The following is a 16,871-nucleotide window of genomic DNA, read 5'->3' as shown; positions in this document are numbered from 1 at the left end:
CACGATCACATTCATGTGTCACATGTGGCCCCAAAAGGTTACTTTGGAAAGAGTCTAACACCAAGTATTTTTTGTTTCTCAGGCTGTGTTTGGTTTGTAGAGTGGTGGTTTAAGTAGTGAACTGGAAAGAGACAAGTATTGAATTTATCTGAAACTTTCCTTGTAGAATAGTGGTAAGTAATGTTTGGCTGTCAACCTAGTAGAGTACTGGTAGGGATTGTCATTACCAATATAGAGAGAAGTGAGAGGGGGAATAGAGAGAGAAAGCATCATTCACAAGAATTCCAAGCAAAAAGCTATTCTTTTGTGGTTTTTTGCTTGGATTTTATTGGGAGGAGGCGTGGGACAAGTAATGATTAACAAGGAGACGTACCTGCGAGTCTCCAGGGATTTCAATGCTTTGCTGATGTTGCACGCAGATGCCAAGAAAAACTCCAAGCCATTGTGGCATTTGTGCAACCAAACTAGTATGATCTGACGCTCTAATACAATTACAAAGGATAAAATTAGAGATTTCACTAATTCTCGAATTCAATTACAAAGGATGAATCAGTGCTTATATAGAGCACTTCAGTGATAAACATAGAATCAAATCTGAATAACTGTGGAAACAAATTATTCTAATCCAATCTAGTTTCCTAATCTATCTAGGTTACCTCTATTAACCAACATGCCTAATATATTAATATGATCCAACGGTGAGATCTTGACATCAGGGGCAGAGGCACATATAGCATGAGGGGGCCATGGCCCCCCAATGACTAGCATAATCTCTATTATGGTTCATGGCATGCACATGCATGCTTGGATAGTTTCTCTCTGTTATGGTCATGGCATGCACATGCATGCTTGGATAGTTTAAAGGCCATGGCCTCCCAATGACCAATTCAAGCCATTGTAAATTAGTCCGGCCCCCCAAGTGTAAATTCCTGGCTCCGCCACAAGCCAACAATGAGATCTTATGAAATCTCACGTATTCTAATACAAACATACCCCTAATGACAAATAGCTTCTATGTGGGCTGGACTCAGTGATGGTTTTGTAAAAAAATGAATAGATCGAATCTGAACCTCTTTGTAAGATATATTTGGATCTAATTAGCCTGTGGATCTGGCCGAAGTCATATCTAGTTCCTCATTCCTTTCCTCTTTCAATCCTTTTCCGACGTAATTATTAATATTATTTGAATTCTAATTTTCTTTTTTATTATTTCATTTATTAGTAGTCACTCGCATTAGAACTTTTTTTTTCTTTCATAAAAGGACCTAGAGATAAGTCAAACAGAAAAAAGGGCTTGCATTCGAAAAATTTACAGCAGGCATGAACAATCATACAATACTAGAGAAAAGGAAAATACATCTCTTTTACTTTGATTTTTCTTATTTTTTGTGCAACCAAATGACCCCGGAGTACTTTTATTTACGACATAGGGTATCCCCACCCCAATTTTTAGGGCAGGGCTATTACCGATGGATGCGCGCAATCACCGGTAAACCATGCGCATCGGATTGACCCTGAAGTACTTGCTATCACGAAGAGCAAGAATAAATGGGTCGGACTAGGGCTGCAACTCGAGCCGGGTTTTACCCGACCCGCATCGACCCGACCCGAAAATAGCTTGGGTCGGGTTTAGATTTCTTGGGTTTCGGGCCGGGCCGGGTTTAAAGTCCAAAAACCCGGATGAATCTCGGGTCGAGCCGGTTTTGAAGGGGCCCGGCCCGGCCCGACCCGAGTTACTTTAGGTTTTTTTCATCATATGTAATTATGTATACAGTATATACTATATATGAGAAAACTTAAAAGTTAAAACTCATATATCAAAAAAAAAAGTTAAAACTCATATCCAAAAGGCAAAAACCCAGATGAATCTCACGCACGCACGCACGCGTCTCTCCCCTCTTCTGTTCGTTCAAAAACACGGATGAATCTCTCTCTCTGTTAGCTTCTTTGACCCCAAACCAGGTACTCTCTCTCTCTCTCTCTCTCTCTCTCTCTCTCTCTCTCTCTCGTGCTTCATTTTCTCTCGTGCTTCATTTTCTCTCTTTCTCCCTTTTTTTCGTTTTTAAGAAGATTGCAACAGTGGTTTTGCATATATTAAACCCTAATCTGTTTTTTCAAGCTTTATAGGGTTGTTGTTTATATAAATTTATAATTTTTTGAGCTCTATACAGATTAGGGGTTTCTGGTTTTTTATTGGGGTTTTATTTTCTGATTGGGGTTTCTGATTTTTTTATTGGGAAATTTTTATTGGGGTTGTTAGGTTTCGGTTTGTTGAAGATTAGGGTTTATGGTTTCTTATTTCAAGATTAGGGTTTCAGATTTTCTATTTAGGGTTTCTGAATTTTTTAGTTCCTTGTTTTCGACTTTCTATGATTTCTTTTTTAAGGTTTTTTTCGCATGGGTATTTTATTAATTCTTTCTTCCATACCTTGAGCATTGAGCTGCATTGGTTTCATTTTTTTTTCTAGTGTGTTATCAGACTATTGATGACTAGTTATTGATTCAGATGTAATTTAATGTAGCTGTTTTAGTTTTTTATTTTTTTTAAGTGTTCTGATTATTCAGAAAAATCCTTGGTGGGGTTTTATTCAGTTTTTTATATTTTATGCATTCAACGACCTGCCAGATGCTTCTTTTTCTTGTAAGGTGTGTGGGTTGGTGAGTGGGCAGTATAAATTATAGAAATACTTTCATTTTCAATAAATGGTTGGATCTAATAGTTATTCACTTTTGAGTTTTGATATGTTTTCATCATGAGCTTTACAGCAGTATAGACAAAAAGTGGGTAAAAGACGAGGGAGAATGAATTGCTTTTTTATTTTTTATTTTTTTTATTCTGTATGAAGAGATTATGAGTGTCTTGATCAAGTGAACCCATAGTCGTTCATTGTTCCTTATCTTAAATCCGGTTTGGATGGTTAGTATTCCACTCTGCTGTTTTAACCTTTTACATTCTATGATTAATGTGTTTTATTGATTCATGCGTCCTTGCTGTTATGTTTTTGTTGTAAGCATGGAAGGGTTATGATATGAAATGGTTCTACAGATGCCTAAATAATTTTGTGCCGTAATAAGTTATTTTGGAATGTGTAACATAAGACAAGAAACTCTGAAAATGTTTAAGTGTAGGCTCTGAAATGGAGAACCAGCAAACCTGGCTCAGTAACATCTAGATGCCATCAACAAAACATGTGTACAGAGCTTTGCATGGGTTTTAGTAGTATGTGCAATACTTTGCGAAGAAATTATGTGCTCAACTTTGCCCCATGAGGTCTATAAGGTAGTTCCTTGGACAGGCTCCATCTAAGAACTGTGTTTACAACATCGCTTTGTAGGTTCTTGCGAAACAAGAGTTTTACTTAAAAAATTGCGTCAACGTGAAAAAACCCGACCCGACCCGACCCGACCCGAGATTTATCATGGGTAGGGCCGGGTTTGGGTCTCGTGGGTTTTCCGGAAAAAAACCCGACCCGACCCGACCCGAGATATTTCTCGGGTTGGGTTGGGTTCTTCAAAACCCGACCCGCCCGACCCGAGTTGCAGCCCTAGGTCGGACCCACTGGCTTATCGGAGCCAGAATTTACTTTGTCATTCAGGCTGGGCTGGGTTTGGGCAATTGACTTGTGATAAAATGCCTTCTTTTTAAAATTGGGCCTACCTATTTAATTTTTCTAACAAAAAGGTGAAGAGAGATGTGAAATGGGATCTAGTCATGTGAGCTTTGTGATGAGGACATGGGGTTTGTTAGATTAAGTTTGTTGGCCCCTCCCAGCAAAGAGATAAGAACAAAAAGCTAGCGTTATTTTATTTCATGTAAGTTGCTTTTGGTCTACAAAGTTTCTTTTCCTCCCATACAAAAGGATTTTCCTTCATCCTCAAAACTGAAACTAGCAAAGCTCTCTTACCTACACACATGAACCTAGTGGAATGTCGGAGGTTGTTGTTGGTGGTGCTGAGGATCCGGCCCGCCTGGGACCTCTCTATTAGTAACTGCACCCACCATTACCCTCTCACGTCTTTTAAAGTCCGATACAGGCCCAATGTGACTACGGTTGGGGGCCCACTCTATGGCCAGAAGCCCATAATGGCCGCGTGCGTCCAACCTTGCCATGTGACCCGAGAGAAAGAGCAAGACTAATATCCATACTGGCCTAAAACTCGCCATCTATATCTCTTTCAAGAAAGTGAAGAAGAAGAAGAATAAGAAGAAGACCAAGAGGGAGTTTAGTAGGTAACGAGAGAAGATATATATAGAAGTAAAGAAGGGCAAAGGAGAAAGACATGAGGATATGGGAGATGAAAAGTAGAATGTCTTCTTTTGAAAGATAATGCTTCTTTTTAGAAATGGTAATGGAGGTCGTCTAGGCAGTGCTATCCATGCAGACAAAATCCCAAGTAGTCTGTTGTCCATTTTCCGCGTGAAACCTTAAACCAATGTTTTCTCTTATGCGCATCCCATTGCCTTCAATACTTACACAAATCTCTTGTCACTATTAGAGATGGCACTTAAAAAGATTAATGATTTTATGAATGGCGTATAAGCCAAATTAGCAGAGTTTTTATATGATGAAAGCGAAATGGGGAAAAAATGAGGGCAGAAATATAAGTGGGGCCCATTTGTTCAAAGATCCAAACCATTTATCATTTAGACCTTGGTATTGATGAGCCATGCATCAATATCAATAACCATCTGGCCATTCTTACCTCTAATTTGCGGCCATGAATATTTGTGTCACTGGCTTCAAATCAGATGGTGAGAATCACTGATGGGAGCGGATTTTGATGCACAAACCATTCATAGCAAGACCCAAGGATCTATTTGGTTGCCTCGTTTAGTAGTTGTGAATTAGAACTAAATATTCAACATGTATAATAGGAGTGAAGTAGTCTCCTCATAGAGTAGTAGCGGTAACTAGTGGTAACTAGTGCAGAGTGTCATTACGAAAATATGGGGACAATAAGGGTGTCATCACCGAATATATAAAAAGACAAGAGTACTATATCCCAAGACTGCTAGCAAAAGCTCTTCTTTTTCAAGTAGTTTGATCCGGGTGAAAACTCAGTCGCATGGGCCAATAAGGGTGAGAAAACGCAAGTAGTCTCATAATCTTTTGAATCAAAACATGCAACCAAACACCACTAGTAGATGATGTGGTACGCATAAATTGTACAACAAGACTGACCCTAGCAGATAGATGTATTGATCATTGAACAAGGGGGTGGCACTTATACTTCTACATCATTTTTTTCCTTTACAATCGGTCATATAAGAACCCCTGGATATCAGGGTATAGACTATTCGGACATGGTTGTCAATTCACCCTTATCTAAGATGTGTAAGGTAATCAGGGCCATAGCTAGATACGGTTAGGCCATGTTGGTTGGGCCATAGCCGAAAAAATGATAAGGATTAATAATCCTAAAATCCTGATCAGTGTCATATTGTTGCTCCTTTCTTCTTCTTCTTTTAAGCTTTTGACGATTTTGTTCATTCTTTACTCTACCTAATTAGCCTGCTGTTCATTGGACGACTAACAATTTAGTAAGATTTTTGGTAAGGTCCACCCGTAGGGTAATCCCACCAAACCAATGATTAGAAATTTTAGGGGATAGAGCATTGACCTACAAACCGACAAAGACTCAATTCTCGTGATACTTCGTTACACTATCGCATCGAATTAGTGCACTTCCCACCCACTTAAAGGAAGGGGGAGAATAAAAAATTAATGAAATTGATATTCCCACCCCAATTAGTTGTTTTTTCCAGAAAATAACCATATTATCATTACAAAAAAAATTGTCAAACAAAACCAGGTGGAATTGTTTGGGTTGTAATACACCGTCTAGTCACTTATTTTTGTCTTGTATTGGTGGACGGTGATAAAAAAAAATTGTGTGGAAAGGCCAAAAGCCTTCCTCGCAGACACATATCCTCGTGTAGTCCAAATATCGAAGGACCACGTGATGATCCAAAAGCATTAATTCTTGTCAAGATATGTCACTAGCTTCTTGTCTTTCCTTGGACCTTCTATTCATTTCATTCTTTCTTTCTTTTCCATGTTAATTTGGAGTTTTCTTTTACCTTGATGCTTGAAAGATCAAATGTGGATGTCCATATCTTCAAAGCTGTATAGATGTTGTTGAAGTAGATATTGCCTCTCCATCAGAAATATTCACTTGGGTTTTCTCTATCCGTCATAGCTTTTTCAATAGAGCATTTTTCATTCCTGAAAGAGATGATATGAGATTGTCTCTTCTGTTTAAGACTGAACAAAACAAGTCCAAAGAATAAAAGGGTCTTTTAAAATTGCAGTAATTTGCTTTCAAGGATAAATGGTACAGATTTTCAACGGAATGGATAAAGGAATTGGCCTAAAATAAATTTTCTTGTTGGCCAGTACATTTCCCAAGAAGCTAACAGTCCCCACAAAACCATTTAAATTAAACAAAACTAGTGCCAATATCGAAACAAGGGAAGGGATATCATCTCTGTTGGAGAATGGTAAAGTTTCCATAGTAACAGGAATGAATATATGTTTTTTCTCTATCGTCATGCACAGAGGTTTGATGAAGATATTCTCTACTTATTATCTATCTTCATCAAAATAAGAAATGAATAATAAACTTTTAATCTTTATCTTCTTATCATCAATCTTTTATCTCCATTAATCTTTATTTTCTAATATTTTTTTGCGTTACAATCTTTACTCAAGAGTAGGAAGCAACAGAAACGCAACCGTCTTACGCACAAAGTGATAGCCTAGCTCAATAATGTCTTTGGTCCATGCATGAAATACATGATTAACTGTCATGCATAGAGCTCTGACATTTTCACTAAAAGGTGTGGGTGGCTGTGAGAGAACTTCCAACATCTCCAACAATTAAAGAAAGCTAAGTAAACTTTGTAGCGGTCGATACAATTATCAATGTAGCCGGATTTTCTTTATCTTAGTTGTAACTGTTCTATCACCTGACCCCGGCTGGATGAGGCTGCGTTGCACCCTGGGACTCCTTGTCCCCTTTTGATTAATAAAATGTTACCACTTTCAAAAAAAAAAACTTTGTAGCGGTCGATGCCATGGATCGGTATTCAGCTTCAACACTGGAACGAACTACAGTGGATTGCTTCGTAGAAGTCCAAGATATACGGCTGGAACCAAGGAATATGCGAAATCCAATGACTGAATGATGAGTGTTTGGACAGAGACCCAGTCTGCCTCAAGGGTGAATATAGCACAAGAGATCTATTAGATAATATCATTATACCAAAGGTCTGTGCATCACTGAGATAATGAATAATCCATTTAGTTGCTTGAAAATGTCCAACTGCTGAAGCATGCGAAAATTGGCATACAATATTAACATCATAAGATAATAAAGAAAAATATTAACATCATAAGAGAGATTAGGTTGTCTTACAGTGATGCAATAGAGTACACCAACAATGCTCCTATAAAGCGATAGATCAAAAAATGGATCAGTACACCCTTGAGCTTTATTGATTACTGTCATAGGTGAATGGACTTGCAACCAAGCATTTCGGCTTGGACAAGAAGATTCTGGGGATATTTGGTTTTGGAGCGAACCATACAGCCTGAAAAATATAAAACCTCTATGACTAAGGGCATATGGAGCAATGCAAAATATCTGAATTATCACACGTAACAATAATGCCATCACATAGAGGAGCAATGCAATACCTTGACTAGAAACACTGATAAGTAGAGAGGAATATGCTAAATGGCAATAAAATCTCAAAGATAATGTACTCATTGAACTGGCGAAACCAATCATGAAGAGCTAGCTTCAGGGCATATGGAGCTCTTTTTAACTTCGAAACATGAATTGGAAATGCTGAACTTTTAAAACTTGGAGTTTGTTCATAAAAATATGATCCTTATCGAAGCCATGTAAAAATGTGTTGCTTGATGGACTAATTATACCATAGCAATGGTCAGTACAATTTGAATACTATCAATACTAACAAGTTCAGTTCAATCCGTAAATCGAATAACAACGAACAATATGCATATCTAGAAGATAGTAGCAATACGCAAGGCTTTAATTTCTTCTCCCATTGCATGGCATCAACTAGATAACTAAGGGCAGACTTGATGGATTTGGGTTCGATAGGGATACATCAATTGTAGAAATGACAGTGCAGCCAAACATGACGAGATTTTCTTGGAGTAGACAAAGAAAAAACTTCATCAGCCACTTGAATGATGCCATCCACACCATCCAAGACTTCACTGAGTGTGGGTTGTTTCATCTTGATCCTCCTGTATTGTGTTACGAACCTAAATCGGTTCGTAACGGATTTGATCTTCTTAGAGGGAAGATCAGCCTCTTGACCCACTTCGAGGGAAGGGTCGTCCTCCTCTGTGCAAAAAACACACTATTTTGGGGATAAAATTCTCATTGAACAAAGAAAGACTACGTACAAGTTATTTATTAAAAATCTGTAACCTAGATAAGCCTTATCTCTAAGACTCCCAACTAACTAAATAACTACAAAGCAAATCTCAAAATAACAAATATCTCAACCTATTTATTTCTGCCAAGGTGGGACCCAAATAAGCACGTAACATATTGATGTTGTGAAAATAACACCATTCTCTATAGAAGAAGCCAAAGAAGTCTCTGAATGGCTAAACACTTCTAGAATGTCACATATGGATGGTTCATATGGAGGTTGTGAATCAGAAGAAGAGTGAATTTGTTCATAAATCAAAAATCATAACACTCATAACTGTGCAAGTACAGAGAACTCCCCCTAAATGTGAGACCTATCAATTAGAGATTTAGTAGAGGGAAAGCATAGATATATTCATCAGACACCAACATGTTTAGACATATACACTCGTCCTGTTGGTGGATGCATACAGTTATAGACCTTATGTTGAATATTTTAAAGATATAGAAAACAACGACAGCCAAAAAAACTTAAAGTGAAGAGTAGTCAACTAGTCATGAGAGAGCCTAAAAGTCGAGTGCAATTCTATTTAGAGATGCTGCAGGATGAAAACTTTCAACCCAAAAAAGTTTAAGAATTCTTACATGGAACCATGGTTTAAAATTTCGGTTTGGGTAACCGTTTCGGACCCCACCGAAAACCGAAATTTCGGCGACATCCGAAATTTGGTAATTTGATTCGAAATTCCGGACCGAAATTTTCTAACACTTTTTTGTTTTAATAAATAATGGCATTTAATCAAAATTTTGGACCGAAAAATGGCGAAAAATGAAATTTCGGTAAATTTTGGTTTCGGTCCCCACCGAAATCTGGTCGAAATTTAGGATTTCGGATTTCGGTCGAAATTTAAAACATCATTGCGAACCCTAGTTCCACGATATTTATATTTCCACACTGCAATTCTGTTTTGCTCAAGGTTCCTTGAAAAGAAAATTGCTTCCACGATTAACAAGATGAGCAAGAAACACTTTCTTAGTAAATTCAACATCTCCAACACATTGAAAAAATTGAATTTTCATATTAACCACTCTATGAAATTTCACAAATATAGAGAATAATTTGGATTTTCTGGTTAGAGGATAAATCCAAGAAAATTGAGTATAACCATCAACACAAACCACATAATATCGAAAGCTTTGGTTGGATACAATAGGAGTTGAACCTCCCTAATGAATCTTAAAATAAAGGTTTCATAGATGTATTAGCAACACTAGTAAATGTGAGCTCCCAACTCTTCCCCATCTGGCAACTAACACAAACTGAATGGGGTTTATTCCATGCATTTATATTGACAAATTGTTTATAATTTAAGCAATATACTATTTTATTTTGGGGATGTCCAAGTGGTTTATGCCACAAATCTTCTGAAGTACTTTTGTTCAGATTGGAAAATAAGGCTTGTTTCATGTCCTCATGTGCATAGAATGGTCTATGCTCCCTTTCTACTCCCATTGGCTAGATTGCTTCTTGTTCTCCTAAACTAGAAAACAATCAGATGAAAACATAAAATAAAAAATCTTTCTTTTTTCAGGTACTAAAAGAACATTAGAAATATCAAGTTGTTTATCCTCAACAAGAATACTCACATCACCAACATGTGAAATAGTCTGATGCTCATCACTCCCAACCATAACTGCATCTGCACCATTATATACACAAAGGTTTTGGATTTGACCTGAATCTCCTATCATATCAGTTGAGGCGTCCGCAATTGGGAACCAATCTGAGTCTTAAGAATCAATAACTGTCATTGCAGCAAGTGCTTGAGGGGTGTTCTCTGCCTGGCATGAATGATTAGATGGATGCCAACACATAGAGGAGTGAGATCAAATTTTTTGAAATGGCATGTTCTTTTTTTGTCAACACCTTTTGAGTTTTTCCTTCTTAATAAAATTTGACCGAGGTTACTACGTATCTTGTTGAAAACCTTGATTCTGGCATTGAACAGTGGGAACATTGACTCCCTGGTTCGTTTTGTGTGTATTGCATCCTCCATTATAATCTGGTCTGTTCTGATCAGTTTGAAGTTTGAACAATACCTCTTCCCCGAGTTGAAAGTTGTGTGCCTCTATTGCTTCTATCATGTATTACTGTCCATGAGTTAATGAGACAGATAATGAGGAAAAAAAAACTCTTTAGCCAAAGAAGGGACAGTGCAGAAAATCTCTGCCCTCTTTCTAAGTTTTTTACTCGTTATAACAAAGTTTTTCCATTACTGTCTCAAATAGAAAAGAAATAAAAGAAGAAAGATAAAATAATAACAAGCCATGGTACCTCTGAACGTCCAAATGAACATATTCGAGCTTATTACAATGCAAATACTAAAAAAATGGTTTGATTGAACATCAATGGAGTCCTGACTTAAAGTAAGGAGCATGAGCTAAATTCAACAAGGGCATGCCTGGCATGTGCAGTGACAGCGCAATTTCATGTTCTAAGATTTATGCTTCATTAATTTTGGAGGATGGTACAGTGACCCATTCCAAAGAATAATATAGGCAGGCCAAAAGTATAGGCTGGGACCAAAAACGAAGATCATAACCCTCTTAACTTGTGGCTTGCAAATGGATGCAAAAATGGTTGAAAGGAAATGGTCCACATTCACTCAAGGATCTCCATAAATTGGATGGTGAGGACAATCCAATAGGGGCTGAGCATATGAATAGTTTGTATCATCAAAAGAGTAGCACCAACTGTACTTCTGACCGGTACGTATCATAGAATTCTTCTTCCTCAAATTGTAATGAGTAGACATGTACCTTGCTTCAGAAAAGAGATAGCCCATTTGAATTTGGTTGTGTTAACATCCTTGCCTCGTCTGATTTGTATCTCGCGGTGTCGCTACTTCTCCGGCAACCTTCAAGGAAAGTTCGCCATATGACAGCATTTGGCTGAAAAGGCATGCTGGAGATCAGTCGCTCCACTTCCTTCAGACGGTCATTTCTACACAACATGCCTACAACACACACGTAGTGATCCATCTCTGGTTCGATCCCATATGCACCCTGCATACGTTCAAACAACTGCATACCTTCCTCCACCAATCCCCCATGGCTGCAAGCTGAAAGAATCACAATCAGAGCAACCGTGTCTGGCTTGAATCCTAATGACTCCATCTCTTTGAACCTTTTGAGTGCCTCATATGGGTAACCATGAAGACCAAGGGCTGAAATCACAGCCGTCCAAGAGATTAGATTTCTTTCAGTCATTTCATCAAATATTTTGATAGAAGATTCAAGGTTGCCACATTTAGCATACATGTCCACTAATACATTGCACAAAAACACATCACGTCGCCTAAAATCAGTCTTGATGATAAGTGCGTGAACTGCACTACCCAAAGCCAAATTGCAGAGTTTCGAGCAGATGCTAGTGAGGCTCACAAAAGTGCAGTTGTCAGGCAGAAGTTGAGCAGTTTGCATATCTTTAAGCAGTTTGAATGCCTCTTTGTAGTCCCCATTTCGGGCACAAGCTTCAATTAAAATATTCCAAGATATGATATCAGGTTCCTGCAATTGAGAAATTATTTTCTTGGTATTTTGGTATAGTCCATTTCTGTTATAAATCATGGCTATTGTGTTAATGTTAAATACAGATAGCGGAGGACTTGAAACTATGGTGAATTTCAAGGCATCGGAAATGAGACCGTTATTGGCATACGAGACAGCGATAGAGTTTGACACATACTCGTTATGATTGTAACCCATTCTTGTTATCAGAGAATGGAGCTGCTGCAATTCTGGAACCAAAGATGTCTTAAGAACTGCAGAAAATGAAAATTCATTGGGTTGGAAGCCTGAATGTAGCATTTTTTCAAGTAGATAAACTGAACTACGAGAACCCGCAGTTGAGTAACCCGAGATCAATGTATTCCAAGAGACAACATTTTTGTCAGTAATTTCATCAAACGACAGGTGTGCATCCTCTAGTCTGTTGCATTTAACATAGAAATCAACCAATGCAGTACCAACAAAAACATCCGATTTCAGACTGTTCTTGATGGTTTTCGCATGAATGAATTTACCATAACTTAAAGTTTTTAATCTCGTGCAAGAACTAACAATGCTTGCAAATGTAGTCTGGCTAGGAGGTATTTCATACACAGACATTGTCAAGAACAGTTCCAAAGCTTTCTCCGGCCTCTCACAGTTTGTGAAAGCAGCAATCATTAAATTCCATGAGATTACATCTCGAATGGGCATTTCATAAAACAATTTCTCTGCAACAAATATGTCTAAGCATTTCGCGTACATATCAACAAGCGCATTTGCAACCGAAACATAAAATTCAGTACCAGTTTTAATCACTAATCCATGAATTTGCTCTCCAGATTTGCAGTCAAATGCCGACCGAAAAGCCGACAGAATACCCAGAAAAGAGTATTCTGTTGGACGGATTTCTGTTCTCAATAGCTCACGGAACAAAACAATCGAATCGTCGACGAGCTCATGTTGGGAAAATGCCGAAATTATGGAATTCCACGTTACAACGCTCCTTTGAGACATTTCCTCAAACAGTTTAAGTGCATCATCTAAGCACCCGTTTCTTCCAAACAAACCCAACAATGCTGTTCCGGAGAAAGCATCCACATAGAGCAGACCCATCTTTAGAATTAACGGCTGGATTTGAAACCCTCGACGATGATCCAATGAAGGAGAAGACAAGATACTACCAAAAGTAAACTGGGTGGGTTTTAATCCCGATGCCATCATTTCGGAGAAGAGTTGCCAACCTTCCTCGCCGTTTCCGTGACGTTTACAAGCGGCAATAATTGAGTTATATGACACTGTATTTCGTTGGGGCATTTTATCGAACAGTTTCTTGGCAAGCGATAATTCGCCAATCGAGGCATATGTGTTAACCAAATTATTGTTGAAGAATATTGATTTGTGTGAGCCGGAGATAATGAGGAGGGCGTGGAGGGACTTTGTTGGTCCCGAGGATGGGGTTCCGGAGCATGCTTTAAGTAGGAGATGGATTTTTTCATGGAGTAATATAGAGAAGCGAGGGTTGAAGGAGGAATGGTAGAGAACTCTACTGGAGTTAGTAGGCAAACGTGAGATCATCCAAGAGCACGATGGTTTGAAGTTGCAGTTTTGTACATAGTAAAGAAATTTAACTATGTAAACAAACATCAGGAGTCCGGTTTAGAAGTCCGTTTCTGACCTTGAATATAGGCTAGCGGGGTCTACAAGGCTACCAGGAAGAGATCTCGGCCTAATCTTGGCCGTCCATCCATCCATCAAAGTGAACCCACTCCATCTTGCTCCAATTGTCACAGAATATGTAACTAATAACCTCAGGAGTCTGCTTCAGTAGTCCGTCTGTGACCCTTAATCTAGAAGGGCGTACAAGGCTACGACAAAGAGATCTTGGTCTAATCTTGGCCGTCAATCCATCAAAGTGGGCCCACCTCATCTTGCTCCATTTGTCACAGTCACAGATTGAAGAAAAGAAAAGGAGGAATGCTAAACTTAAGGAGCCCATGCAACAATGAGATGAAAAGGCTCCCCCATTAACTGCACGTCACCAAAGTGCATTTGACACTCTTTGACTTTTTACATTTTATAGTGACATGGGGGATCGCCTTCATCTCAATTTTGCAAGGCCTCCCTGCAATCTAGCATTCCTCAAAATCATGTCAACGTGCAAATTGGGGCAGGGCACACACCGAATGATATTTTCACTCGCATTCTCGTGCTGGGTCGCACACATGCAGCTAGGGGTGCAACTCGGGTCAGGTTCAACCCGAAAAACTTGGGTCGGGTCGAGTTTTCCCAAACCGGGTTGAGTTCGGGTTGGGTTAGGGTTGAGGGTTTGTTTGGGCCACGAGTGAAACCTGACTTTTTTTTAATGAAATTTTTAATTTTTTAAGCTTAAAAACTCAGGTCATGTTGGGTTCGGGTTGGAAAAAAGGGTTCCCGGGTCGAGTTGGCCTCCGAAATAGGTACCGAAACCGAAATTTAAAACCTTGATCTTGAGTACTGCAACAGCCTTTCAAAGTTCATTCCGAAATTTCGGATTTCAGTGGGGTCCGAAATAGGTACCGAAACCGAAATTTAAAACCTTGAACTTGAGTACTGCAACAGCCTTTCAAAGCTCATTAAAAAGTGTAAAACAAATTAAGTAGGGCCATTATCAAAATACGGCCAGCTGTCCATTGGGCCCTTCTTCTAAAGACCAGCCTTCTCGCTGCCTTTTAAATATGAAGTGGCAGAGGTTAATGGGCTTACTTTTCCAGAAAAGCAGACTAATCAAAGTTTGAGTCATTGTGCTCTATATTGTATATTGTACTATGTTATGTGTTGACCATGGAATTGACAGTACGGCAGAAATCCACTGTATATTGTTGGAAAATTTGTTGAGGGTACTGTTGATGATAGAAAACCGAAACTTGTTGCTTCAAGGCGCGATATCACTTTCCTTAAGACAAGATTCGCCCCCACTAGTAGTGTGCAAAGGGGATCCGCGAATTGCCTCCAAGATACAATGAAGCCTAGTAGGGAAGCCCTACTAATGTTTGATGACGCGTAGCACTAGCGGAATCAAACCCGAAATGCCCTTCCGAAATTTCAAGCCTTAGAGAAATCTCTAGATTCTGTTTCTGCAGAAAAACAGTATCTAGAACAGTAAACAAAAGAAAAAACAGTATGTAGAAATACTTGGGGATTTTTGTAGGAGTGTAGAAGAGAGTGTAAAATCAGTCAGAATTGCCAATTCGATTTCTATATTAAATGACTGAAGTTTGCACATTTTTATAGACCATCTGGTGTCTTTTCAGTGTGAAAAACACCTCTACAGGGCACCTTTCCAGAATGTTTGAAATCTGACCGTTAGATCGCACCCATTGATATTGAACGGTCCTGATCGATCCTAGAAGCGCCAATATGCGCCCTATAGCCCATTGCCCACGCCGCGCGCGCGCGTGCGCGTGCGCGTGTGCGAACGGTGCGTTGCACCGTCCCGCGGGTCCAACCATGGGTTCAACCCAATGTGCAATCAACAAGAGTTAGAAAAGGTAGTGCTTTATAAGCCCTTCTCTTTCTTTTCTCTCATCCGATGTGGAACTATCTTTTTCAACTACACTTCTACATCCTTTTGTAAAAGCAAATATTTCCAAGAAAATATTTTCTTTTTCCCAAACGCTTTTGATAAAACATTTTCCAAAACACTAAAACATGTAATATACATGATTTTGAAAATGCAAAATCACTAACATATATTCCATTGATTTGGATTAAAATTTCAAACCCCACGTCAAATTCTCAATACATATAACAAACAAAAATAAACACTCTTTCCTCGTCCTTTGTGTTGTTTATTCAAGTCACTTAGATTTAGCACCTTATTTTTGTCCTTATGACTATGGAAGGAGTTCCACTCAGCCCACGTCTAGTACCTGCAAGCATTAGATTTTGGGAGGTTGCTTGACGTTGTGATAAGCTATTCAACCATTTTCAAGTACAGACAAATATTATCATGGGAGGAGTTTTTCTTGGTAATTTGACCTTTTCTTCATTATTGTCTCCAAACAAATAGTTTTTGACTTTTTGTTTGCATCTATCAATCCCATTAAAAATTTCGCCATATTCTCAAACTTCACACGTGAAGTGAAAGTTTTGCGTGACAATACATAGTTCAATCACGAGAATTTCCTGCTTTTCCATTGTTTGATTACACATGAAAAAACATCTTTAACAAACACAGTTTATATAGAAAGACTTAGCGTGCTCCCCTTGCTACCGGAGCTTACTTACCTAAGAGCTAAAAGGGCAGAGACTTTGTTAAGCTGTTCGGCCACATTCTATTCTGACTTCTGGATTGCCTTTAGAAAAGCATCAATATTTTCGTTCCCTTTTCCTTTCTCTCTCTCTCTCTCTTTGTCTTTTTCCTTCAACCTTTTGAGCAAGAGGTTGGAGGAGAAAACCTTTTTGAAATCTATTCTCGCCTAATCTTTACCTCTAAGGGTAAAAATACAACCGATTTTTAGGCACTATTGCATAAGGCTCCCACTATTTTTACGAGAAACGGGAGAATACTCGCACAAATGGAGGAGCTTGACCCTGGAGGAGGCTGGCTTTCAGGGGGGAGCGAAATTCCTGAAGAATCCGTATAATTTCCATCTAAACTGTGTAGAGAAAACAAAAATCTAGGGTAAATATTTCTACATAAAATGTTTTCATCCAAACAGGCCCTATAGAATGGGGAGTGTCTAGGCAATTTTGCAAAAGCAATTTTGCAGCCTATCTTTCTCAGGAGAGATGTGCCACGTCATGTGAATTAAATGAATTGGACAAATTGAGCTATGAGGCAGCTCTTCTCTCTTGAAAAATTCCGTCATCTGTCTACCTGTTATCCAAGAAAAGGGCTGCTAGCAAAAAGGGATTTCATCTCT

The 16,871-nt window shown here is 38.7% G+C and overlaps 1 protein-coding gene across 1 annotated transcript; it reads right to left on the bottom strand.

Moving 5' to 3' along the window:
* Positions 1-10,731: 10,731 nt before the first annotated feature.
* LOC143860779 (Pentatricopeptide repeat (PPR) superfamily protein) lies at positions 10,732-13,984 on the bottom strand. Its single transcript, XM_077371592.1, has one exon. It carries the CDS (start codon positions 13,609-13,611, stop codon positions 11,242-11,244), a length of 2,370 nt encoding a protein of 789 aa, XP_077227707.1. The 5' UTR covers positions 13,612-13,984; the 3' UTR covers positions 10,732-11,241.
* Between the last annotated feature and the right edge of the window lie 2,887 nt (positions 13,985-16,871).

The sequence above is a fragment of the Tasmannia lanceolata genome, unplaced genomic scaffold (genome assembly GCF_043159265.1).
Source record: "Tasmannia lanceolata isolate RefF3 unplaced genomic scaffold, GAP_Taslan_0.1 ptg000037l, whole genome shotgun sequence".
In the NCBI taxonomy this organism is placed as follows: Eukaryota; Viridiplantae; Streptophyta; class Magnoliopsida; order Canellales; family Winteraceae; genus Tasmannia; species Tasmannia lanceolata.
Note: the sequence above shows the minus strand (reverse complement) of the source record. Positions and strands in the feature narration are given on the sequence as shown.

What these genes read in the sequence shown, in the direction of transcription:
- LOC143860779 (XM_077371592.1), bottom strand. Translation starts at nt 13,611, where the DNA reads ATGTTTGTTTACATAGTTAAATTTCTTTACTATGTACAAAACTGCAAC.